Source organism: Alternaria conjuncta, assembly GCF_024043145.1.
Source record: "Alternaria conjuncta strain BMP 0040 chromosome Unknown scaffold_15, whole genome shotgun sequence".
In the NCBI taxonomy this organism is placed as follows: Eukaryota; Fungi; Ascomycota; class Dothideomycetes; order Pleosporales; family Pleosporaceae; genus Alternaria; species Alternaria conjuncta.
Window position 1 is genome coordinate 545,974 of NW_026250104.1, and position 26,222 is coordinate 572,195.

At 40.4% G+C, this 26,222-nt stretch overlaps 6 protein-coding genes across 6 annotated transcripts; 4 read left to right on the forward strand and 2 right to left on the reverse strand.

Moving 5' to 3' along the window:
* Positions 1-817: 817 nt before the first annotated feature.
* J4E85_009089 (uncharacterized protein) lies at positions 818-2,687 on the forward strand (the record flags this gene model as incomplete). Its single annotated transcript, XM_051473313.1, has 2 exons — positions 818-1,241; positions 1,291-2,687. The coding sequence occupies 2 exons, from the start codon at positions 818-820 to the stop codon at positions 2,685-2,687; spliced, it is 1,821 nt and encodes a 606-aa protein (XP_051322976.1).
* Positions 2,688-2,901: 214 nt separating this feature from the next.
* On the forward strand, positions 2,902-4,557 carry J4E85_009090 (uncharacterized protein; the record flags this gene model as incomplete). Its single annotated transcript, XM_051473314.1, has 1 exon — positions 2,902-4,557. The coding sequence occupies one exon, from the start codon at positions 2,902-2,904 to the stop codon at positions 4,555-4,557; it is 1,656 nt and encodes a 551-aa protein (XP_051322977.1).
* Positions 4,558-4,945: 388 nt separating this feature from the next.
* Positions 4,946-6,400, reverse strand: J4E85_009091 (uncharacterized protein; the record flags this gene model as incomplete). The annotated part of the gene is made up of 1 exon (XM_051473315.1): positions 4,946-6,400. The coding sequence occupies one exon, from the start codon at positions 6,398-6,400 to the stop codon at positions 4,946-4,948; it is 1,455 nt and encodes a 484-aa protein (XP_051322978.1).
* A 1,499-nt stretch (positions 6,401-7,899) lies between these two features.
* J4E85_009092 (uncharacterized protein) lies at positions 7,900-8,758 on the forward strand (the record flags this gene model as incomplete). The annotated part of the gene is made up of 3 exons (XM_051473316.1): positions 7,900-8,173; positions 8,226-8,404; positions 8,459-8,758. 3 exons carry the CDS (start codon positions 7,900-7,902, stop codon positions 8,756-8,758), a joined length of 753 nt encoding a protein of 250 aa, XP_051322979.1.
* Positions 8,759-9,614: 856 nt separating this feature from the next.
* On the forward strand, positions 9,615-11,042 carry J4E85_009093 (uncharacterized protein; the record flags this gene model as incomplete). Its single annotated transcript, XM_051473317.1, has 2 exons — positions 9,615-10,813; positions 10,871-11,042. 2 exons carry the CDS (start codon positions 9,615-9,617, stop codon positions 11,040-11,042), a joined length of 1,371 nt encoding a protein of 456 aa, XP_051322980.1.
* A 2,240-nt stretch (positions 11,043-13,282) lies between these two features.
* Positions 13,283-15,153, reverse strand: J4E85_009094 (uncharacterized protein; the record flags this gene model as incomplete). The annotated part of the gene is made up of 2 exons (XM_051473318.1): positions 13,283-13,302; positions 13,434-15,153. 2 exons carry the CDS (start codon positions 15,151-15,153, stop codon positions 13,283-13,285), a joined length of 1,740 nt encoding a protein of 579 aa, XP_051322981.1.
* Between the last annotated feature and the right edge of the window lie 11,069 nt (positions 15,154-26,222).

Here is a 26,222-nt window from a genome sequence, read left to right on the forward strand (position 1 = left end):
AAGATTCGTCTGAGGTAGCCATTTTGCTGGTTTAAAATTACATATATTGACTGCTCTGGTAGGCCTTCTGGGCCTTCCAGGAATTTTTGGAACCCTCTTCGTTGGTCTCGGTAAGCTAGTTGCTGCTGGATTGAAGAAGGGGTCGGTGTTGTGCATCCTGCTCGGCTTATCTCAACGCTTTCCTGTACAACCCGAAGGTACTCGTACTGCATCGGGGGTCTCGCAAGAGATTGGGGCAGAATATGCGAGTGCGACACCATGGGAGTGGCTTTTGGCCTCCACACCATGTTCTGGGGGCTCAAATCTGACGACGGCACTGGTGTAGCTGGCACAAGGCTGACATCGCCGCAATGATGTCGCGTTGCATCGTGTGACGATGACTGAGTATAAGGCACGATTGGCTTTCCAGTACGATCTCAGTACTTCGAGCTATTAGTCTTTGTCAACTTTCCTCATCTTACTCTGTCCAACTTACGCGACAGACATGTCTATCTCTCAAAGTCCTGCGGCATCCGACCACTTGGACACCGACAGACGGCTTTCCTTCGATAGCTTTGCAATGGCTGACTTGGCGTCTCCTCAAAGCCAACCTCCCTCACACCACTCAGTTTCCCCAGTCTCATCAAGGACAGGATCGCCGTCTACAATCAACAGCTCGAACTCCATGTCAACTATTCAACCCCAACAGGGGTCCGCATCTCCTCCCTTTAAGCCACTGCCAAAGGGACGTTCACATTCCATGGGCTGGTGGTGGGAAGTGGCGGCCTTGCTACTGAGCACTGTGTGCATGGCACTCATCCTGGCCATCCTTTTCACCATGGACGGCAAGCCCATGAGGGACTGGAGACTCCCCATTCAACCGAATTCTCTGATAGCGGTGTTCTCCACTATTGCTAAATCGGCATTGTTAGTCCCTCTTGCCGAGTGCATCGGACAGCTGAAATGGATCTACTTCCAGACACCACAATCGAAGCCTGTCAATCGCCTCTATGATTTCGATGTGGCTACCCGTGGACCTTGGGGAGCTTTTACCTTTCTTTACAAGCTGCGATTGAGGAAGTCCGCTGCGCTTGCGTCTTTTGGAGCAGCCTTGACAATTTTTTCGCTTGGCTTTGAGCCTTTCACACAGCAGGTCTTGAGAGTCTACTCCAAACCCGCGCTGCTAGTCAACACTACCGGGACTGTAAGCTCAAGCAATTCGTTCTCAGACGTGTCGAGCATAGAGAATGCTGATCTCATTGGTATGTCTTTGCGTGGATCACAAGTCGTGCGTCACTAATCATATGATAGGCATAGAGCATCCTCTGACCGTCGGGTTCACAGATCACGTCGCTTTGCAAGACATCAACTTGCTGAGCAATGTATACTGTCCGACAACAGAATGCAAACTTGATGAGTTCACCTCTCTAGGGCTTTGCGAATCCTGCAGCTCAGAAGACGTTATTTTCAATGGCGATTTCTGGAATGGCGGTAACTTCGCAAATGAAGACTTCCAGGGCTGCGGCAATTCCGTGGAATCTAGCTATAATGCCTCTAGTCAACACTTCTACTTCAACTATACTGCGATGACAGATTACGTTGCAGCCACGCAGCCTTATAGATGGGAGAGGATGTGCACTATCAAGAAGCCAGGGTATCCGGAATTGGTGCTCTGGATTACCGCGAGCCGCTACCTCAACGAGAGCTACCCCAGTGTTGGCGTTGTGGACACGGACCTTGCCGCATTTGGCGGCTATCAATTCGGTATCGTTCGCTTGGAACGCAGCAAGATCGATAGAACATACAGCCTCTTCTCTGCAATGAGTGGCAGCCCAGTGTGGTCTCTATCGATTGCGTATCCCCCACAGATCGAGTACTGCATAGGAGACTTTGAAGGTTACCAGGATATAATCACTGAGCCTTTTAAGTTACCACTGCAGACTATTTCCGCATTCACTTGCTTCAAGTCGTCGTCTAATCTCACTCGTGTCGGCGAAATCGATCGGCTCGGATTAGTAAATGGGACGGTATCGCACTGCCAAATGAACTACTGTGCCAAGCGATATCACAACATCACAGTACGAAACACTGTCGTAAACTACGACTCGGTAGAGGAATGGCCACTGATCCCGACTGGCGACGACCCTTATGTGGTGACAAGTGGATACGATCAAGCATTTCGTGCAGAAGGTCTGAACGAGACTTTCTACCTCGGCAACTCCTCACGCCTCTGGCTCGCTGCTTCCACTTCGCGCATCATCAAATCCACGACGCTGAGCACGTACCTGTTGGAGTACTTCCTCGATCACACTTGGTCTCACTTCTTTCGCGGCTTTGCAGAAGTAGGAAGCAAAGTCATACAAGGCCCCGGCAACTCCGCGGCTATCAACAACACCAGTGAAGCTTACGGCCCGGACATCTTTGTTGATGTGAGATGGGCTTGGCTTGCGTATCCGTTGGCGCTTCTCGTTTACTCCGCGCTGTTTCTCTCTTTGACGGCGCTGGGTAGCAGAAGACCCTCCTACCTCTTCAAGAACTCGATACTGGCTGTGCTCGTTCATGGGCTGGAAGGCTGGGATGCGGCGGACTGTCCTGACCTGCTTACCGTAGCGAAGGAGAGGAATAGTGACCTGAAACGAGCTCTAGGACCGGTAAAGGCGTCTTTCACTGAGAATGACGATGGGTTCCTGAAGCTGAAGCGTGACTGATTGTCTCACTATGTGACCACTGGAACGGCAGGCGCGTCTTGAGGGCGTCCTCACCTTCACTTTGGCTCTCACCTCCCGCTAGCTCCGCGCTCGGGCCGCTGTTTGCCTAAAACTGCAGTACCACCCCGCGTCAACTTCCTTCTGCAATCTTTCTCCGTCAATTAACCTACAGCAGCATCTCGACCTGCTGCGATCACTCGACCGGCAGCACAAGATGGCTACCCAAACAGTCATCGAGATCCCCAAAACAACATCTGGTCCTGCCGATCCCCGCGCGCCCAGCATCCTCACAACCCTACCGCCTGAGATTCGCAACCGCATCTACGAGTACTTATTCAAAAGAGACGGACCTATCGTTCTAGACGAGGGTCAGGCGCACGTGGAACTTTGGGCCAGGGGTCATGGCATTCACTATACGCACGGTGGCGTCGAGCAGCAAGTACGGGATGAAGATTTGTGTGATGTCTTCACAGGTTGCACCGACCTTCTACTATCATGCCGGCAAGTCTACCATGAAGCCGTCGGTGTCCTCTACGGCGAGAACACTTTCTTCTTCTCTCAGTTCCTCGAACGTCAGATGCACTTTACCTGCACATGGCTGTCAAGAATCGGAACACACTATCAGCTCCTATCTCGCGTAACCATGGACGCAGATGCATCATATCGACGATACAATCTGTTACCGCTGTTGAAGTTCATTTGGAACAATCCTCAGGCCAAATGTGAATTTGCCTTCGTTGTTTCCAGAAATTCGGGGTTCAAAGAACAAAACAACGGCGCTGACCCGCACGATTCGATCACTGCCGCGGATATTATGAACACGATTCTCTTCGAATTAGGCACCGCAGACGTTCTCAACCTCAGGCAGTATGCCAGATACTCTGGCCTGATCTCATCAGTAATAGTCCGGTACCATGACCACGCTCAATGTGGATATGTCGAATACAACGATTCTTGTATTCCACGTTCCTTCCCGCATCCGAACAGAGGCTTCGATATATTACACCATGGTTCCAAGGTTCAGTGGAAAGAACCTGAACAGCTGAGCCTTCTGTCCATGCCTGATAAATGTCTGTTGGCCATCAATACGTACGCAGGCACATCCGATACAAACGTTGTATTCGACCTGGACACCAACGAAGCCTTGGGCTACCGCATAGGTCTCAGCGGAGTCAATAACTCGCTGCGGGCCGACATTGACCAGATGCATACGCGAGTGTATGACGAGCTTGTTATCCAGATGTCTACTCAGGAAGCTACGACCAACTTCAATGACTTCGAGGCACTACAAAAGTTGTTACACGTTAACAATTTTGAGGCCCTGGTCAATCCACTTGTGCGCAGAGAGGAGCATTGTTCCATCAACATGATTCTGATGTTCAAGCTCTCTACACCAGAGCCCATCGCGGACCTTCGTATAAACATCAACAAGCTTCTGCATACGTTCAAACGCGACCATGGAGGTCTTATCATTACTGTTCAGAAATCCGATAGCAGTGTGAATGGCACACAGTCCATTATGTGGCATCATGTCCAGAAAGCAGTATTCCTCTTAGTATCAGATATATTGGTGCAGTGTCCTTCGAAAGCTAATCGACCCCTTCCACAAATCTGGATCAATGGTCACGGTACTGTTCTGCGCGCTACATATCCCGCCACGGCCTCCTCCGAGGAGACAATCATTCCCTGTTCGTATGGCATCGACGATCCGGCTGACATCCTCGACCAATACCGTCGCAAGACTGAGTATCTTGATCAAAGTGGAATATGGGGGAATCTTGCATCCTCTTACGATATTTATTCTTATATGAATAACGATAGCCTGGCAAGTATGTGGTACTGCTTACGGTACTTTCTTGGGAGGGGTTAGTGAAGTGTGATCGCGTCTAAAAAGGATTAAGGCTTCTGAGAGTGTTACTTAGAAGGAAGCATATGCATGGATCCGAGTACTACCTAAAGACAGCCGGGGCGAGTAGCAGGGGAAGACAAAAGTGAACAGCAAAACCTGGAGGCATTCGATAGCGACGACTCCACGCTGTGCTCCAGTTGGAGCTCGCGGCTAGGAAATGGTATTGCCGTCTCCAAAGTGTGGTTTGCAAGGAGTGGAAGACATTCTGATCATCAGCAGGACACATGGCGTGTGCAAGAAATGATGAGGAGTTGCACATGCGTGGACTGACCGGAACTGAAGCAATGGCTCTCTCAAAAAGTACATAGTAATCTTGATTTCAACAACTACATAAACTTCTCCATCCCTACTAACAGTTCCTCGAACATCCAAACGGAAACGGCAGAACAGCAGGACTCTTATACCCGCCCTTGCCCACACTCCTCACCCCAAAGATGACGTTATCCTTATGGATCGTCGCCGAAGTAAGATTGAACCAATTCACATTCCCCACCTCAATAACATTCGTCCAATGCGGCTCAATCGTATCACGATACAGGATCTCATACCCCTCAACCGGCAGTCCCTTCGGCGCATCCCACTTAAACTGGCTGAAATTGTCGGACGTCGTGGTGTTGATACCAACATTCGTTGGCTCACCAGGCGCATTGGCGAGACTCCACATGGTGGATGCTACGACCTTGGCGGCGCGCGTGTTGTACTCGAAGTCTAGCCATTCGACCAGGTCACCGTATTGCTTTCCGTTTCGTACGGTGACGTTCTGGTGCTGTTGCGTGTAGTCCTCGTTAGGCTGGACGAAGCGAACGCCTGTGTAGCCTGCTTCGAGAAAGGGGCGGTGATCGCCGCCTCTGCTGTACCTGTCTAGGCGGTAGATGAGGCGCACTGTCATCTCGGTGAAAGCATTCGATGCGACTTCGTAGATGAAGCGACCCATGTTACGAGCAGGACTGTCGTTGTCGCCGCCGATGCTGAGACGCGAAGTCATCTTCGTGGAGTTCTCGGTCAGAGGCGTGCCCTGGCAGAAGAGGCGGATGTTATAGGGATCGATAGTGCCATCGGAGGCTTTGGAGTTGCCGACCATGTCGAGGTTTATCATGCCTGCTACATTTACGGATGCATTCTTGTAGGTTTGGGCTAGGTTCTCGGCGCCGAGGAGACCTTGTTCCTCGCCGGCGAAGGCTGTGAAGACGATGGTTGTCTTGGGCTTGTAGTGTGCGAAGATACGGGCGAGTTCTAGGGAGACTGCGACGCCTGAGGCGTCGTCTACGGCGCCGGGTGCGTCGCCTTGGTAGTCGATGGGGTCGCTGTTGCGCGAGTCATAATGCCCGCCTGTTACGTAGACGCGATCTGGGTCTTCGCTGCCTTTTAGTGTTGCGACGACGGTTGTGATGTTTACTGGGAAGATGATGCGCTCATTGTCTCCGGGGTGTTTGATGAAGCTGTTCCAGTCTACGGTCATCCTTCCCTCGCTCTCATCTGCCGCTTCTTGAAATTTAGCCGTGAGCCATGTTCTCGCAGCGCCGATGCCTCTGTTGGGGTCAGTTTGGCTGGATAGGGTATGACGCGTGCCGAACGATGCAAGCTTTCTGATCGTAGCTTCGATGTTGTCACGCGATATTTGCGAAATGATGTCCTGAAGGTCTTCATCCGGCATCTGTTGCTCTAACGCCTTTCCAACGACGGGCAATGGCCATTGTTGCGCACTCGGGAATGACTGGTGAGGATGATGTGCGTGGATAGGTGACGAGAAAGCCGTCTGCAGCAGTGTCGCCGCGCAGACTGCGAGGATGGATGAGGACCGCATCTTGATCGATCTAGAGAACTGGCCTTGACGATACAAGAGATCTTACCAAAACATTCTATTCCTACATTTTATACTCCACCATTTTCGCCATCCCACTCTTCGCGACAGGCTGTCGACTGCCGGTATCTCCAACATCTCGCGATACCGCAGTGACTGCCGTCATCGGAGAAATGCAACTCTTGCTATCATGGCTTTCGCGAGCGCCGATCTGTATCGTAAGTGGAAGCTCGTAATGCTACCAAGACGCCAGAAGGAGAATTAGGGAAGATTTCAACAGCTTTGCTGCATGCTCTGCTTGGCAACGGGTACCGTGTGCGGGGTTCTCCATCGAGCTTCCGAACGTTTGCGATGATATGCGATAACAACGGTCGTCTTCCGAAAGGAAAGGCTATTAGTAAAGCGACTGCATTCTCGCGACGCCTTCCATTCTCTGTTGGCTGGTAGTCCAGTCGCGCTGGTAGTGCTGGTGTTAGTTACCTTCCGAGGTGGCTGGGAGCCATGGGTCTTTATCATGCAGTTTGTGTCCCACTTTGCGAACAGCATATCTCCATGAATTTTGCAGTATTTTCAAAGCCGCTATAAATGTCGTGATGGAAGTCTGGTGAGCACATCGGCTAGGTTAGTCGATATCAAAGGGACACCATCTGAATAAGATGGCAGAGATGGCGCTAACTGTAAAGCTTGGCGTGACATCATCGCATTGACTGGGAAGCCACCAAATTACAACAATGCGACTCGATGACAGTGACATTCCATGAGCACAAGTGTCTGTCAGCAGAGGTTATGATTATACACTCACGATTTGCAGCAGCGGCTGCTTCCCGGCGCTGCATCGAAGATTTCTCACTGATCGACGCCTCGTAGCGCCGCAACAAGCTTGACAAGCCTCGGCTGCACGAATCGTATCGTCGATGGTTCTCACGTTGCGCAGCATCGGCTGTGGAAATGTTCTCTATTCGTCCTGGAACCCCATGTCTTCCCCACGTGTTTCGAGATATCCGGTGGTACCTGGGGTTCATGAACGTGCTAACTCCAAAGAAGAAGGTAACAAGACTGGCAGCAACACCAAACACGGAGTGAAAAGCCAAACTAGGAGTACGCAATAAAGGCCCGATGCATCACAATGCATGTCATTTAAAGCGTCGGACAGGAACTAGGCAATCACTGGTCAACGTGAACGGATCAGGTGTAGCCATTGGGTGTCGACGGCGGTAAACAAAAACAGTCCAGCTTAACGAAGCGGAGGAGGAAATTGAACTGGTAGAAATAGGCATGTAGGTAAGGTCTGATGACATGGCTTGCCAATGTGCTTGCAAGAGACGATGCAGTAGCGCAGGAGATAGTACTGAAGTGGTTATGGCCACACTCGCTGTGCTTTAGTAGGACGATGGCTCAGAATACAAAAGGTCAGACCGTCCACCTACTCTTAGTGGATCATCGCTACCAGCCTCTTCAGACTTCCTTCGTTACAAATCGGCCACTTTAGACAATCGCTCAACATGAAGACTTGCGCTCGCTCCCTTCTTGCCCTTGCGGCTATTCTCACCACTGCCCTCGCTGCGCCAACGCCTGCGAGCGGGGTGAGCTTCCCCATCACTGATCTCCTCGACAAAGACCTCACTGTCGAGGAGTACGCGGCACAGCTTGAGAACCAGGACGTTGAGACACGTGACCTTACCAAGCGCCAGTTCAGCGGAGACACTTACAACCAATTGACTGACGGTACTGCCTGCCGTCGCGTAACTGTCATCTACGCTCGTGGTACTACCCAAGGTAAGATCTCTCTACTGATCGTAGGCGAGTTGTATACTGATACCCTTTCTAGCGGGTAATGTAGGCGAGGCCAACTCCGAAGGCCCAACCTTCTTCAATGCTCTGGCTGCGCGTGTCGGAGGAGCTAGCAACTTGGCCATCCAAGGCGTTACCTACCCGGCTAACGTCATTGGCTTCTTGGCTGGAGGCGACGCGGCCGGTGCCACCACTATGTTCAACTTGATCAACCAAGTGAGTGTCATCATGACTATCGATATATCAGTACGATGCTGACTGTGCACCTAGGCCATTACCCGATGCCCCTCAACCAAGATCGTCGTCTCCGGATACTCCCAGGGCGCGCAGCTTGTGCACACTGCTACACAGAGGCTATCAGCCTCCGCCGCCTCGCGTGTCACCGCCGTTGTAACATTCGGCGATGCTGACCGTGACGAGTCTTTTGGCTCTGTTGCTGCTAGCAAGGTTCTCATCATCTGCCATGCTGGTGACAACATCTGCGACAACGGTATCATCATCACCCCTGAGCACAGGAACTACGAGATTGATGCTCCTACTGCTGCCGCTTTCGTCGCCGCACGCGTTTGAGATGGAAGCTGGGGGTGGCTGGAAGTACGATCATATACGATTAGTTTAATGGTTACGAAAATTTCAAGCTGGATTACTGTTTGCACGATTGTTCCCTGACCTTGACTTCCTTCTCTTTGCAGTGCATGGGAAATACTTTCGAATGTTGCCAAAGCAAAGGTGAAGATTAACGCAATAATGTGAAATAGGAAAGGGAGTCTAGTCGCCGGGAACATGATGACGGTCTATGTGCAAATTGATCATCTATTCTCTGTCGACGAGCAGTAATAACGCGGTGAAGAGACGTCCGGGCTGCAATGGCTGGAGAGAGTTGAGTATCAGCGACGGTGTGCGTAATCGATGGGCACTTGTAGACTTTAGGAGGCAAGGCGCCCGACAAGTTGTCGTGGTCTTTGTCCTCCCCGTTCGCCGTCCGCGGGTGTCAAACCCTCTGCCGCCTTCAGGCAACCCCAACATAACGTGCTTTCCGCATCTCATGTCGAAATGGCGCATCCAACACAACATTTCGCGGAAGATATTCATCAAACCGACGGAAACCGCACCATACTTGGCAAGCCACAGGAAAACTCGAGTGAAGTCATAACCAAAAGGGTCCGACCCGTAGACGCTTGGGTCGCAAGCCGCCACGCGCGAGTCATTTAGCGCAGATGTCGTGCTCGCCCCATAGAAAACACCAAACGTCTCGATTGCGGTGATTGCCTCAACGACCATCACTAAGGAGAGAAAAATTGGATACCAAGCTCGCCAAGCATCGCGGTGTCGTCCGAATTCTTAAGATATGTAGTCTCCACGTTGGACTGAGGTTCTTCACCTCATCCCGACATCTTTTCTCTCCATCTTTCGCCTCCGCATCGCCATGTCGTCCGCCTCCTTGTCTGAGCCTTCGGGCTCCATCAAGGGTTCTGGACCCTTCTTCCGCTCGGTACCTTTCCAGATCCTGGTCGCATGTGGTGTCTCGTTCACGGCTCCGGGAATGTGGGATGCGCTTGGTGGGTTAGGGGCTGGAGGTGCCGCTGAACCGTACGCCGTCTCTGCCGCCAACGCCCTGGTATACGGACTCTTCGCTGTGGTCTGTGTAGCTGCCGGTGCTATCAACAACCGTATCGGATTGACGTATGGTCTTGCATTGGGTGCTATTGGGTACCCTCTGTATGGCGCTGGTCTCTACACCAACAACATCTCTGCAAACACATGGTTCATGTTGTTTGGCAGCGCGCTTTGTGGTATCTCCGCTGGTTTCTTCTGGGCTGCTGAGGCTGCTATCATCATCGGATATCCATCACCTGGAGACCGCGCTTTCTACCTCGCCATCTGGCAGACCGCGAAGGCACTTGGACCAATTGTTGGAGGATCTATCAACCTGGGACTCAACGCGAACCGCAAAACCACTGGATCGGTTTCATCAACGACCTACATCGTGTTTATCGTCATCATGTGCCTTGGCCTCCCTGTAGCCCTGTGCTTGTCGCCAGCGCATAAGGTCTGGCGAAAAGATGGCACGAGGATCGTCACTGAGCGCGCCGCGACCTGGGGTGCCGAGTTCAAGGCTGTCGGCAAGCTGTTCGTCAGCCGCCGTATCCTCCTTTTGCTGCCAGCGTTCTTCATCAGCTACTTCTACAACGGCTTCATGAGCACCTGGTTGACGACATACTTCACCGTTCGAGCTCGCGCGTTCTCCTCTTTCTTCACCAACTTTGCCGGCATCTTCTCCTCATTCATCATCGCCTTCCTACTCGACAACCAGAAGATCCACATCAAGAAGCGCGGTCGCATTGCATTCTGCACCATCATCACCATCCTTGTCGGCACGTGGATCTGGGCGACGATACTCCAGAAGCAGAACTACGATGCGTCGGAATCCCCGGTGTTCGATTGGTTCCAGGGTGGATTCGGAAAAAGCTATGCGCTTGTCTTCTTCTGGCAATTCGGCGGTCAGGCCTTTCAGCAATTCCTTTACTGGCTGGTGGGCCAATATGCGACGGATCTATCCAACTTGAGCCATCTCACTGGTATTTTGCGTGGTGTAGAGGCACTCGGCCAAACTGTCGCTTGGGCGTAAGTATTGCTATTCTTGAGAAGCATTCGCAAATCATCAACTAACAACCGTGATAGTATGCAATCGGAAGGTGGTGCCAACCACTTCGTCAGTATTGGTATAAACTTTGGTATTACGGTGCTGTGCGTCTTCCCCACCTGGATCGTTCTATCGGAATTGGAGGGGAGCCACGAGGTTCGCGTCACGGAGGATATAGTTCCAAACAAGTCTCACGATGATACAGCTTGAGATGTGCTAGGGCATCTCAGGTTATAATACAATTCTCGAATCTTTCACAACTATCGCATTGCTGCTCCTAATTTGCCTGACACTTTCACTACCCCTTCTCGCGAATACACCAGCCATCATTCAGATACCTTGCAAACTCGATCGAGCCAGAGCCACCAGACGATATGAGTGGTCTTGAACCGCCATCGTCACAGTCATGTCTCGTCCTAATGGACTAAGAAACAGTACAACCTGGTGGGATTAGTCAGTTTAGCGCAAGTTTATCCCTGAACAAGACTTACGCATTGGCTTCCCGTATATCAACCTAATGCAGCCCAAAGATAGTCATCTTCTTCCGAAGGCCCTGAAAGGTTATCCTTCTCCACTTCCACAACTTCCAAGCGTCCATTCATCCATACAGTCGAGCACACAGTGTCAAAATGGAAATCCCAAATGGTCTGGTTGGCCTCCGAAAGTGCGGTCAGCACTAATGTTCGACACATCCAGAGATTCATGGTCAACTCGGAACGAGGTTTACCTTCCTCTCCAATGACTGAAAGTGTAATTTTGCCGCTACCAAGCATCGCTGATGTCATTCGCAACAAGTTGGTGATGTTCAAGCGGACGTCTTCCGGCTTGACTTCAGAGGATACTTTAAACTCCAGGAGAAAATCGACATGCGAATCAAAAAACATCCCGCCGTAAGGAACGAGTGTAGAGCGTCTGTCCGTACGAATGAACTGTCTAAGACACTGGAACTTGCCAAATTCTGCGCGTGTCGCGTTGGTACCCATCTTGAGGACGTTACGCTTGCCACCCCAGCCCGCTCCGTAGTATGATTCGCGGATGTTTCGGCATATTGCGCCCCCGATCAGTGAAGCTCCAGTCAATATCTTTCTATCCAGATCCCAAATGATGTTGAGGTCTCGGTTGCGGTGGTGACCTTTATCTGTAAATATAACATGGTCCAGGATCTCTGCTCTGAGATACCGCGGTAGGTTCGTGAAAGTGGGCGGGATCTTCTCGTGCCTTGTCCATGTCAACGTTCTGCCTCCATCAGATATGGCGAAATGTAGCTGAGCCCTGTGTTGCATTTCCAGATATCTCCCGAACGTGTCGAATAGCACATGTCCGTGAGTACAATCTCTCTCAACATAAACTTCATCGACCTGCCTTCCGTACTTTTTGATGCCGATGAGATCCTTTCGTAAGGTTTGCAAGGTGGTGTTGAAGTCGTCCAATTGAAGGCCTAGGTAAATCGGACCAGAGTTATCCGGCGGGTGAAGATCATAGTAAGCGTGGCGTTTCGGATGCACAAATTCCACCTCGAGATCCGGTAGGTGATTTAGCTCCCTTACGAGACCCCACAGCGCTACCACTTGCTGATCTTCTAGAAAAACTCCTCTTTTGGTGTGGAATGGAAGTACATGATGTATGGCGCATGGGACCGGGCATACCCTGTCCAAGTCGAGATGGATTCGTTTTACCATCGCCTTGCGAGAGCCAAAACTCTGGAGCATATGCGCCGCACCTGTAGCTTCGACTATGCTTCCATTCTGTTGCGCACCGTTTCTAATCCAACATAAGTCCCGGAAGACAATCCAGATGTTGTTGGAGAAGAGCGTTGTAGCAGCTTCCTGGTAAATCTGTCGACACGTAGCTAGAAGAGGAAGGCCAGATATTATATCCGCACGTAGTTCCTCATCGTCGAATTTGCAGCGTTGCCAGGCGTATGCCATTTGTATACCATTTGGCACATGGAAGAGAGCGTTATAAATAGCGTTCCGAACCTCGGCAGGAAACGTGGTGAGAAATGAAGGCGCTGTCGGATCGCATGGTGTCGAATTACCCGCGGCGATAGGCGGGAATGAAGGTTCTTTACCAAATTCAACGAGCGAATTATCACCGGCCATGACTGATGTTGCTACGTTGGAGCGACCTCGATAAAGATCAGAGGCAGGCGCACGTGAGCTAGAAGTTGCGGAGGATGATGACAATGTAGAATGGAAAAGAAGGTGGTGCGGGCAGCCTCTATTTATTGATCTTCAGCGTGTCGGGTACTTGAATAAAGCAGTTGCGTTGCCGGTGATCATGCGTACCTGACATCGCTCGTCACCATTGCTATCTTGAGCTCTACACTCAAACAGTGCTTAGCCTCGTCGCGTTATGATCAACTTTATTGAAGGTGCCGAAGAAGTAAGCCGTCATTCAAACCGCGCGATCGTCCTCCGTGGTCTCGTGCGACACACCTGACATGCAAATCATCCACTGCAAACAAAATCTAAACACATAAGTCAGCTCTCTCTTCACAACCAGAACAAACAAAAAACTTACATCTCCCCGCCCAATACGCCGCATCCTCATCCCCCACCACCACACTTTGCAAATACCCCAAATAACACCCCAACGTACCATCGAAAGACCGGCCTGGGGGTGTCGCAAAACCCACATCTCCTGCATTCCCACCGTATCTTTTGCGAAACTCGCGGTTGATAACAATCACATCTTCGCCGCCATTTTCACGCGATACATGACGCTGTATGGTCTCCGATGGGTTGGTGGATTTGCCGCCTGGTGCCTCGACTTGTACGATGCGGCCGTAGCCGTTGACCCAGATGTTGGGGCAGCGCTTAGTGTCTGGGCGGGTGCGTTTATACGTTTGTTGGAAGTCGGTCAGGGCGATGAGAGCGCATGTGCGGAGGTGGGCCAAGGAGACAGACGCCTTGTCATTTGTATCGCCGATTTGAAACGTAATTCTCCTATCGCGGCTATCAAGGTACGACGTCACGCGTAGGAAGTCGAGTACGTTGATACGCAGATCATCGAGTTTGGGTGCGGGCGAAACGTTGAACTGAAGTAGGAACTCCAAGTCACGAATGCCTTTACGTCTATTGCTCATCCTCCAGGGCTCGCGCGGAGTAGACGCAGTACAGCAGAAGACGCGTAGTTTGTCGAAATGGTCGAAGTCTGTTTTCACATCCGTACTCCGCATCTTGACTGAGATGATATTGGCCAGCCAGAAGCGGTAGTAGCACTCCGATCGCAGATGTTGCGATACCGATTCCAGCACGGGAGTTGCGCCTACAGTGATCTTTTCATCCAGATCAATGGTGACTGTACTTCGCCAGGGGTCAAGGAAGCCTTTAGCGAGACAAAGCGATTCAAACAGGCGGATCTTGAGGTGCTGGGGTAAGTTCATCAATCCGGGGGTGTCGGCGGGTTGAAGTGACAGTGTTGTGCCGCCGTTCGTGATGGAGAACTTGCGCTCAACGTAGGTCCTCTCAACGCGGGGACGATTGTGTGACGGCTTATAGTAGTTGTAGTCGAACAGGATATACCCTTCTAGACCATCTCTTCGGATGAGAACATCGTGCACCTGACGTCCACAGTTCTTCAGACCGAGATCATCGCGTCGGAGAGCTATGAGCGCGTTTGTGATGGCACTAGTGTTAAAAACTGGATGTGCCTTGTTACCTCTGTTCTCCGGATGTGTCTTGCTGAACATGGGATTAAAGTCATTGTTGTTCCGGTACTTGTAGTGTTTGCCTGCTCCCTTGGGGCTGACAATCTTGATCGCACGGATCGCATTAGGAGTTGCCCAGAGAGACTTCAGCAGGTTGCCTAATTTGACAGCCTCAGCCATATCAGTTGTATCCTTGCTGGAGTCAATTTTTAGGCGCCATTTGAGTTGGTCACCGCCATTGTCGGTGTTTTCAGCCAAGTTGAGAATAACCTTTTGTACCATGGCCGCACTAGATCCGAGCATAGTCAACCAAGTTGCGAGGTCGTCTGCTTGTGTAACTCGGTACCCCGACTTGTCATACGAAGCCCTTGAGATAACCCACGTGTTACTCGACAGGAATAAGGACGTGGCCTCGTGGTAGACTTGCCGGCACGTGATAAGCAGCTTTAGAGCATGTGCGTGTCGGGTGTGTATCGGGCGAGTATCGGCGGAAGCAAACCTCTGGTCTCGGACAAGCTGATGTATTTCGATCTCGCCGTGGGCCGGAAGTAGATAGCTATAGATTTTGTTCCGTATCTCTCCAGGTAAAGAGAAGAGAGTTTTCGCACCAGACACAGCGGGAATGGCTGGAGTTTCCGGTATTGGTTCCGTTCGCGGGAGTGTTGCCATGGCTGTTGAGTTCGGGTGAGTTGAAGGGAGTGAGGGTCGGGTTTAGAATGCTTTGATGTACGGGTCATTATATACAACGAAGGAAGAAGCTCAGCGTCTGTGCAACAGTATCGTTAGTACCTCATGACATAGTTTCACCTTGCTTACATGAAGTGAAACTCTTATCTCATGACCGTAGCTGGGCCTGGGGCAGCAACCGAGTACCTGTTATTTGTGAAAGACTGCTTGCCTGCAGCGGTCGTACTCCCTTTCCCCAAAAACAGGCTGTTCACCAGTGAACCACCACCTTCCAATTCACCCTTGCCGCGCTACTAGCTTGTACCCGCGACATCCTAACCTACTCTACGCATCCGGAATCTGGAAAACTACAGCAGTCAGCAAACTCCCTCGTCACTAATAACACCCAAAACAACTTACAGGCATCAGACCAGTACGTCGGACTCACACCAAACCCACACCGCTGAGCCAGCCGATATAAAAGCGTGCAGAGCCGTCGAAAGCCTCGGCAGGCGGGGTATAGCCATCCATATCGTGCCAGTACTTATGCCCTTTGAGTGAAAGGCCGTATTCTCGGAAGATGGAACGGCGATGTGTGCTCCAGGGTGTGTACTTTTGTATATACGCTTGAGGATCCATCGTGGTGTCTGCGCTCTCGATTTCGACAACTTGGCCTAGACTATTGATCCAGATGTTGGGGCAGAGCCTGTGATTGGCATCTGGATGTTTGCGGATAAACTCTGTTAGAGCTATTAGGACGTACCAGCGTAGTTCCTCGAAGGATGTGGAGGTATTCGATGGGGCGACGTCCTGGCCGCGTGTCGCAGATATAGTGAGATTTCCTTTCTTGTTTCCTATAGTAGAAGTGATACGGAGAAAGTCGGTGATGTTGATACGGAGATTCTCAGGAGTAGTTGCCGCTTCTACTTCAAGCAAACAGTCGAAATGTTGAAGTGTATGTATTTCCCTGCCGCGCCAAGGAAACTGTGCCGATCTGCCAATACACCAAAATTTCTCTAGTTTGCGAAACTCGTCAAAGTTGGTACGTTTGTCCTTGGAAGCCATTTTGACTATCCACTTGTTGGTTGACTGGAGTTGACTGAAGCCCTCCCCTCTAAGTTTCCGACACACGGAAGCCAGAACCAGGTCCCCGTCCTCACATGTCCCCTTATCCAAGTCGAAGGTTATAGTCTTTCCGCGTTGTGTGACGTGCTTGATTATCTCGCTTCTGATATTTTCCGGCAGTTTCAGTATGTGATCCAATTTAGAAGGAGGAATAAGAGTTATAATTTTTTTTAGATTTCTAAGGTGTTTATATAGTTAAAATGTTATTCTAAAATAGTAAATAAGTAGCTACTTTCTACTTATTAGTTATAAAAGTTAAAAAAAGAGAAGTTATTAATATAATTTAAATAGTAGTAGGTCTACTTACTAAGTAACCTACTTAAAGCTTTAGCTTTAGCTACTAAGTAAAACTTAAGTCTTTAAAAATTTACTATAAGTACTTAAAAAATAATACTAATTAGAGTAAGTCTAATAAGTATTACTAGCCTTTTAGCTAGTAACATATTATAGTTAAAGAAAGAATATAGTATATTACTATAGCTAGAGCCTAGAAAGTACGTATTTCTTCTTAGCTTTTTACTACTTCTTACCTTTAATATAGACTCTTATATACTTACTATACTATATATAAATAAATTATATATAATATAATAGTTAGCTTATTTAATAATAAAAAGAATAAGTTAAGTTAAGTATAGCTTAAGCTAACTAGAATACTATAATAGTTACTATAGTAGTAGATTATAAAGCTAGTATTTACTATTATTAAGTAACTTCTAAAAAAAGTAAAAAAGAACTTTAATATAATAGTACTAAAGCTAGTTAGTTTACTACTAAAATAGTTAGTTATATATAACATTACTATCTTTTAGTCTTTTATACTTAATATATAAATAGAAGTAGAGTCTAAAAGCTAGTTAGAACTATAGTTAATTAAGTATATTACGTATATTAATAGTCTAAAGGCGCTTAAAGTATATTATTTAAGTAATTTTCTTTTATAAGTAAGATATAAAAAGTATAAAGAAATCTAAAAGTAGCTTTATACTAAGTATTAGTAAGTTAAGTAAGTAGTTATAGTACTTAAGCCTAATAAGAAGTAAAAGAAGTTTATAGCGTATTTATAGAGATTAGTAAGCTAGGTATAAATATTAGTATTATTAATATCTATTTATATTAAGAAATAAATAGTAAGTAAAAAAAAGTTATAACTATAACCTTACTAAAATAGTAATAAGAATAATATACTAGTACATAAGGTGTTCTTATATAAATTAGATCTTTAATAATCTAAGAATTACCTAGAAAGAGAACGTCTTTTAATAAAATCTCTTTAGAATTATTTTATTATCTACTATCTTATCTTTTACTTATACTTTTTAGTATTAAACTTTTATATAATACTTTAAATAATAGAATCTTTTTATAATAAAACTCTTTTCTACTAAACTAATATCTATATACTTTTTTACTTATACTAATTACTTTATATTCTTATAGTAATATATCTTTATACTCTCTAATACTTATATAAATAGTAAAGTCTATAGAGATATATTCTACTATATAGTATAAGAAGTAGTTAGTATACGTTAATATAATGTATATAGTAATAATAACTATAATAAATATAATAAGTATAGACTTAGCTCTTTTCTTTAGGTTAGCTAAAACTATAATAGTAGTTGTATTTAGGCTAACTACGTTCTTACTACTAAGTAATATTAGATAAGATAATTACGTAGATAAGATAACTACTTAGAAATACTAGAAAACACTAATTTAACTAATACCTAGAATAGTAATATTAGAAGTATAATAAAATGCTAGGCTAGCTAAGTTAATATAATACTATAATAGTATATTTAGAACGTATACTAGTGTAGAACTATAGTTTAATAGAACTAATAATCTAATAAAGTATTATAGTAAGTAAAACGCTAAGCTATACTAACTATAAAAGTATTTAGAAAGTATTCTCTACTATTAGGTAGAGAGTATTAAACACTATTAAGTATTTAGAACTTATCTTTAGAATTATATAATTTCTATAGTATAATATCTATTTAGTATTTAAGCTATTAAGTAAAGAAGTATTAGCTTTTTTATAAGTTATTTAGAACTATAATAACTACTAAAGAAATAAAAAAAGTATAAAACGTTAAGAGATCTAGCAATTCTCTCTTTTAAGCATTTATCTACTACTTCTTTAACTACTTTAATACTAAAGATACTAACCTCTAGAACTATCTCTAAAGTAGAAAGTATATTATTATTTATAATAGTAACTAATAGTGTAGTCTCTATAGTTTACTCTAGATATGCTACTTTAGTCTTTACTAGTAATAACGTTACTAAGTTTCTTAAAGACTATAACTAATAAGCTAATAACAAAGGCTTCTCTAATAAAATAAGAGTTTTTATTTTTCTAGATTATATTAGTAATAAGAATTACTCTATTACTTATATTATTAAGCTTTTTACTAGTTATAAAAAGAAAAACTAGACTAAGCTTAAGGTAAATATAAAGAAATACTAGATAGATAAGAACACTACTATTAAGATAAGTAAGTACTTATACTTATAAGCTTTTATCTATAAGTATATAAATAATCTACTTAGTCTTACTAAGTATTATACTTACTTCTATATAATAGTAGAAGCCTGCGTTACTAATAAGTAAGTTCTATAGAAAAAACTTAGCTTTCTCTTTTATTATAAACTTCTAAAGTATAATAAGTAGATAGTTACTTTTATAATACTTAATACTTCTAAAGATAATAATTAGGCTAAGTACTATATAAATAAGATTTATACCTTCTTTAAGAAATACTATAAAAAGAATAACACTATTAATAATATATATACTTAGAAACGTAGTAGTATAAATACTAAGATAAGATATATTATACTTACTAATAAGCGTGCTATCTTTAACCTAAAGAAGGTAAAAAGCGTTATTACTAATCTTAAGAAGTAATAAAAGAAGTAAAAATCTTTACTTTCTTCTAATATAGATTCTAAAGTAAAATAACTTATAACTTTACTAAATAAACTAAGGCTTAATATAGATATAGTTTATTTCTTTATAGCTTACTTATTAGTTACTCTAATTTTTAAGAACTTCTATAATACTTTATACTTTATAAACTATATAACTAAGAAAGAGCCTTTTATTAAGAGAAATAATAGTTCTTTTATTACTAAAGTACCTAAAAATATAGCTTCTAAAAGAGAAACTATTTAATATAGAAAGGCTAAGTATACTAATACTTACTATATATATAATAAGAAGAGTTATAAAATTACTAATTATAAACTTTATAATAACCTCTATAACTTAGGTTAGATTAGTTACTATTAAAATAGTAAGCGTAAGTAAGAAATGTACTATTTTAGCCTACTCTATAATTACCTTAACTAAATCTCTAGTACTTCTTTATTAACCTATAAGCTTAAATAGCTTAAGTCTAAAATTAAGAAGTATTTTAATATTACTAATAATATAATAGAATAGCCTATATATAGTGTTCTTTCTAAGAAGTTTAAGAGAGACTCTTACCTTAAGTATATTCTTAAGTAATTAAACTTAGCTAATATAATTACTTACTTAGACTATTATATTAGTTATAAGAACACTTAATAGTAGTTTATCTAGTTTTAGAAAAGTGTTAAGTACTCTAAAAAGACCTAGCTACTTAATAATATTAATTCTAATAGTATTATTATTAGTAGTAAGAATACTACTTTCTTTTATAGCGCTAAAGGTAATATTATTAAACGCCTAAATAAAAGTATTCTTAGTAACTCTAATTAAGTTTATAATAGCTATATTAAGAAGAGAGGTAGACTCTCTAAGTAATTATAAAGCTTTTAGCTATTACCTAAGAAGAATATAATTAGATAGGTTTCTAACTTATAGGCGTTAGATACTACTATAATACTAGAGAATAGTTAGTTAGAGTAGCTATTTCTTCTATAAGCTTCTAATACACTATTTATAGTTATTTACTTACCTACTAATATCTATATTAATAATAGTATATTAGCTAATTCTAGATATTTATTATAAGGCTATAAGAAGAAAGTAGTTAAGTTTTTAAATACTCTTTCTAACCTAGAACTTAAGAAGCTTATTAAAGAATAACCTAATTACATTATAATAGCGCTTCTAAGTTAGAAAGTATAAGAAGTAATAGTTTCTAACCTAATTAGTTAGAATAATATTACTAATTAATTACGTAATCTTCTAAAGAAGAATAGTATTAGTATAGATAGTATTAAAATAGTAAATAGCTTTAAGGCTAGCTACGCTATAGATTTTAGGTAGGTTCTATTTTTACCTAAAATCTATACGCTCTTCTATACGTCTATACTCTACTATTACACCTTCTATAAATATCTATTATAACCTCTACTAACTATATAGTTATATTAATATAATACTAATATCTCTTATAATACTATTAATATATACTACTTAAATACGTAAACTTAATATAAAGTTACTAGTTATAGTAACTTATAGAGTAATACTCTTAACTATATACCTACTAAAGTAGTATATAGAGTATAAAAACGCGCTAGACGCGCGTTTGTCTAGATAGACCTACTAGAGGCCTAGGTTTATATTTATAGTAATTCTATTAAATATCTTATTAATATAAGCGCGTAAATAAATATTCTTTATTTTAGCGTAGCGCGCGCGCTAAAGATACTATATAAATACTAAATATAGAAGCTTAGTAACTTACTATAAGAAGTAATCTCTACTAATAGTAGCTATAAACTATTTATTAGTACTATATTTAACGTCTCTATACGCATTAGCACTATAGTTATTTATACTACTTTCTATATTATTACAAACCTTATATAATTAGCTATACTTAAAGAGCTATAGTATATAGTATTATATATTAAAATATAATATAACGCATTTAGTAGAGTATAATATTATATTTAATCTAAGAATAAAACTAAGTTAGTTTTCTTTATTACCTTAGACTCTAAGCCTATATATCTATTCTCTACTATAGATTATAAGTAAGAGAATAAGAATAATAACGCTATAAAATATATATAAGTTAGCACTATAACTAACTCTACTTTAGAGCTACTTTAAAATTCTTTTATAGTTTAGTATCTATACTAAGAAGTGTAGTATAATCTAATATATAGTTTTAAGTAATATAATATACTATTTCTAGTAAGTATCTAATAAATATAAAGAAAGTAAATACGCTTTCTCTTTAATAATAGCGTAGAGGCACCTTAGGTAGATAAGAATACTAAGCTAATTATTTAGTATAAATAGAAGCTTACTAAGTATACTATTATATATAAGATTAACTATAAAAAGATACTTAATTACGCGTATAGAACTTATTAGTAACTAGAGGTTACTACCTTATATAAAACTATAGATAAGAAGGTTTAATCTATTAATATTTCTTAAGTAGATAAGCTAATAGAGTTTAGATAAAAAGACTAGAAGAAATAAGCTATTTAGCGTTAATAACTTTACCTATCTATTTGTAAACTAGACCTAAAACTATATAATAATATATTTAAACTATAATATACTATATTTCTATAAGAAACTTACTTTATACCTAAGAGACTAGCTAATCTTTATATTAGATTGTAAGTTACGTAAGAAGAGAGAAATCTCTTTATCTAGATACTCTATAATAGAGAAGTAGCTTTATTATAAAAATTTACTAAATCTAGTAGAATATATTCTAACGTATATCTACTATACAAGATCTATATAGTTAAATATAAAGCTTAGTAAGCGTAAGGCTTTACTATTTCTAAGAAGCTTAAGTAGGTTATAGTTAATATAGCTAATACTTACCTTAATAGAGGTATCTAGAAATACTATAATAGTTAGTATTATAACTTATAGCATCTAGTTTCTAAAAAGAATAAAAGAGCTTAATAAATCTCTAATATATAAAAGATTAATACTATTAGTATATATAATATAAACCTACTACTAATAGTAGATAAGTTCTCTAAACGCTTTACTAGATATTTTATTAACTTTTTTATAAATCTCTATTTTAGTTATAATTAGATTACTCTTTATACTATAAGCTAGAATATAATAGCCTTTTAAATACTAGTTAGTTTTTTTTATTTATATACTATAGTTATAAAAGTAACTAACTTAGTTATAGTATTCTAGCGCGTTATAATAAAGATCTTTAAAAACTATTAGCTAAATACTATAGTATTTATTAATAATATTACTTATAGAAGTTCTAAGATAGACTATAGTAGAGAAATAGTTATATCTAGCGTTTATTACTACGTCTATAAATATATTCTCTAACTTAACTATATTCTTATAGACGTTAAGCGTATAGAAGAAATAGTCTCTAGTAAAAAGTACTACTTTCTTATAAAGCGCCTAGAGGTTATTAGCTATAAGATTAGCTCTAAAGAACACTATTCTAATAGTAAAAAGGTCTAGAAGCTTTTAGACTAGCTATCTTACTATAATATATATAACGTTTACTTATTTCTTAGGCTATATATCTACTACTATATCTAGGTAAAAGAATTTACTACTATTACTAAGCCTCTCTTCTATCTTCTTTATAAAGATATAAAGTATAAGTAGAGTCTAAATTAGAATTAAGTAATATATATACTTAAATATACTATATACTTAGCGCTAGCGCTAGTAAGCCTTAACTACTTAGATATATTAAAGTATAAGGTCTTTCTTATAACTAACACTAGTTAGAATAAAGAAGAAGCTTATCTTAAATAGCTATAAGCTAATAGTAAACGCTACTTTATTTAATTTAAAAGTATACTCTAGTTAGTAAGAAAATATCTTTAGTATTCTACTAAGTTAGAATATAAGGTAGTGCTATAAGCTTTAAAAAAGTTTTATATATATCTATATAGTATATACTTTACTATTAAAACTAATACAGTAATACTTATTACCTAGCTTAATTACTCTTCTACTAATAACCTAGAATTAGTTATAAATTAGTAGATCTTTACTATTTTTTTTAAAAACTTTAATATTATCTACGTTTCTAGAAAGAAAAACGTTATTATAGACGCTCTCTCTTACTACTCTAAACCTAATAATTAGGTTCTACTAGAAAAGTCTAAGAATAATTTTAAAAAGTTTATTAACTATATAATTAGAAGTATAGAAAAAGAGCTACTACCTATTAGAGCGCTCTAGGTACTTAAGTATAAGTATACTAAATAATCTAAGTAGATTACCTAGTTTCTTATTAACTTTAAAGTTTCTAAAAGTATAATACTAAAAGAGCTTTACGCATAAAAGAAGAGAGCTTTAAACTTCTTTATATATAATTACGCGCTCTTCTATAAGATTTTAAGAAATATTACTATATACTATATTATTAATAACGCTAATATCTACTTATAAACTATATAGTTAATATATAAGACTATTAGCTATTATAGAACTAACACTATATACTTTATACTATTTTAATATTACTAGTAGCCTAATATATATAAAGATATTTAAGAAAGAATTTAGTATTATTCTAAGTACTAGCTTTACTTCTCTAAGAGAAGAGTTAATATATTAACTAATACGTATAGCTTTATAATCTAGAAGTTAGTTATAATTAATATAGTTTATATACTTTATTACTAAAGTAAGAAGTATCTTATTATTACTAGAGAATACTTAAGTAGATAGCTAGAGGCTAGAGCGCTTTCTAATAATAAGTCTAGCACTATTACTAAGTTTATTTATAAGAATATTATCTATTAATAGAGTATAATACGTAAGCTTTTAGTTAATAGTAGACTAGACTTTACTAAGGTAGTAAAGTATCTTATAGCTAACTATAAGATTAAGTATATCTAGTTATTCTTATATAACTTATAAGCTATAAGTAAGATTAAGAGTAGATATAAGCCTATTATTAATGCTCTTACTAAGCTATTAGGCCTATAGATAAATAACTTACTTACTATTCTCTTTACTAACTATATTTCTACTTAGTCTTAGATAGGCTATTTACTATACTAGTTAATTACTAGATAAAATCTAGTTCTTCTATTAGAATTAGAGCTTCTAATATAGTAGACTTTTTTATTTTAAGAGGTAAAGAATTACGTATAACTTCTAGTAATACGCGTAATATAATTAGATCTCTAGAACTAATTTACTAAGAATACTATTACTTATACTAATTAACTACGTTAAGCTAAGAAGAATTATTAAAATAATACTAAGAAGATACGCTATAAGAAGCTTTAACTTAGTAACTTAGTTCTTCTATAGAACTCTATATAGAAGATTAATATATCTAGAGATAAGAAGCTTAATGCTAAGTAGATAGATCTCTATTATATTTAATAGCTATAGCTAGAGTAAAGTACCTATTAGATTAAGAATTTTAATAGAACGCTACTTCTATACACTATTTCTAGTAAGAGACTAAAGCTTTTTTACTAATAAATACTAGAAGATATTACTAAGTAATATTATAGCTAGATAAAGCTCTATAACCTAGATAACTAAAAAAATACTAACGTCTCTACTAACGTGCTAGCTAGCTCTATTAATAATAATAAGAAAAATAGCTAAAATACTTCTTTCTAACTATAACTTAAGAAAAAGAAGATAAGTAATACTTTAAGACTTACTAGCTAGCTAAGTATTCTTTTAAAGCTTATTAGTTAGCTAAGTATAGTTATTACTAAGCGCCTTATAGAAGAAGAATAGAGAGTATTTAGACTAGACTTTATTTCTTCTTCTAATTCTAATATATTATTAGTATTAGATAGAAAAAGAGCTTAAACTATAGAATAGCCTTTACTTAAGAAAGAGAAAAGAGAGTCTACTATAGGCTTTTTTATCTAAAAGCCTCTTTAATAATATATAGTCTACTATTACTAAGTATTTAAAGTATACTTTCTTAGTTTCTTTTTATTTTTTTCTCTTTTATTACGTTAACTATACTATAAAGAATCTTAATATTATAAATATATATAGACTATATTAGTTTTATAGAGAAGTATTTTATAAGTTTTACTAAAACTAGAAAGATAGTAACTTTTTTACTTTTAATCTTAATTTATTTTAGTTTCTTTTCTACTATACTTATACCTTAATAGTAATAATAAGTCTTTACTTATTATACTCTCTTTCTAGCTTCTATTAACTCTTACTACTACTAGTAAGAAAAGTGTCTAACTTCTCTATAGTCTTAAACTATACTAAATAAACGTATTATAGACTATAAGATAAGTAGTAATAAAGATAGCGTAGTGCTTAGAGTAGTGTTTAGCTAGAAGCCTCTACTAAAGTCTAAAGTAAATACTACCTTAAGTACTTCTTACTACTTCTAACTCTTCTACTATAATATTAATACTAAATAATATAAATAAAGAGTTTACTATATATAGTAATACCTCTTCTTATAAGCGCTAGGTAGTATATATTTAGATACTCTTAGTAGAGTATAAGTACTATAAACCTTAAGATAAAGTAGAGAAGATAGTTACTACTATTCTTACTACTTTACTATATTCTATCTTATATTAGATTCTTTACTACTAGTCTACTAGACTATAGAGTTATATAACTACTAAGGCGTTGCCTTTACCTAGTAATAACTACCTAAACTTAGTTAATTTACTATTTTAAGCTTTTTAAGCTACTTAAATTAGAGCTTAAAATAGTAATTTCTAGTTATATTAGTCTACCTATAGTTAGGTCTCTAGAAAGTAACTACTACTAAATAGATAAAAACGTATCTATTTTACTACTATCTTAATATACTTAGAATATCTAGAGAATATAGTAGCTATAATTCTATATATAATAACTAGCTATAACTCTACGTATAACTACCTAGAAACTACTATAATAACTATAACTATCTTATCTTTAGTAACTAATTCTCTATTATTTCTATATACTCTTAGAGGTAATAAGAGAAAAAGCTATAAGTATTATAGCTCTTTTATAACTTTAATATTAGAAA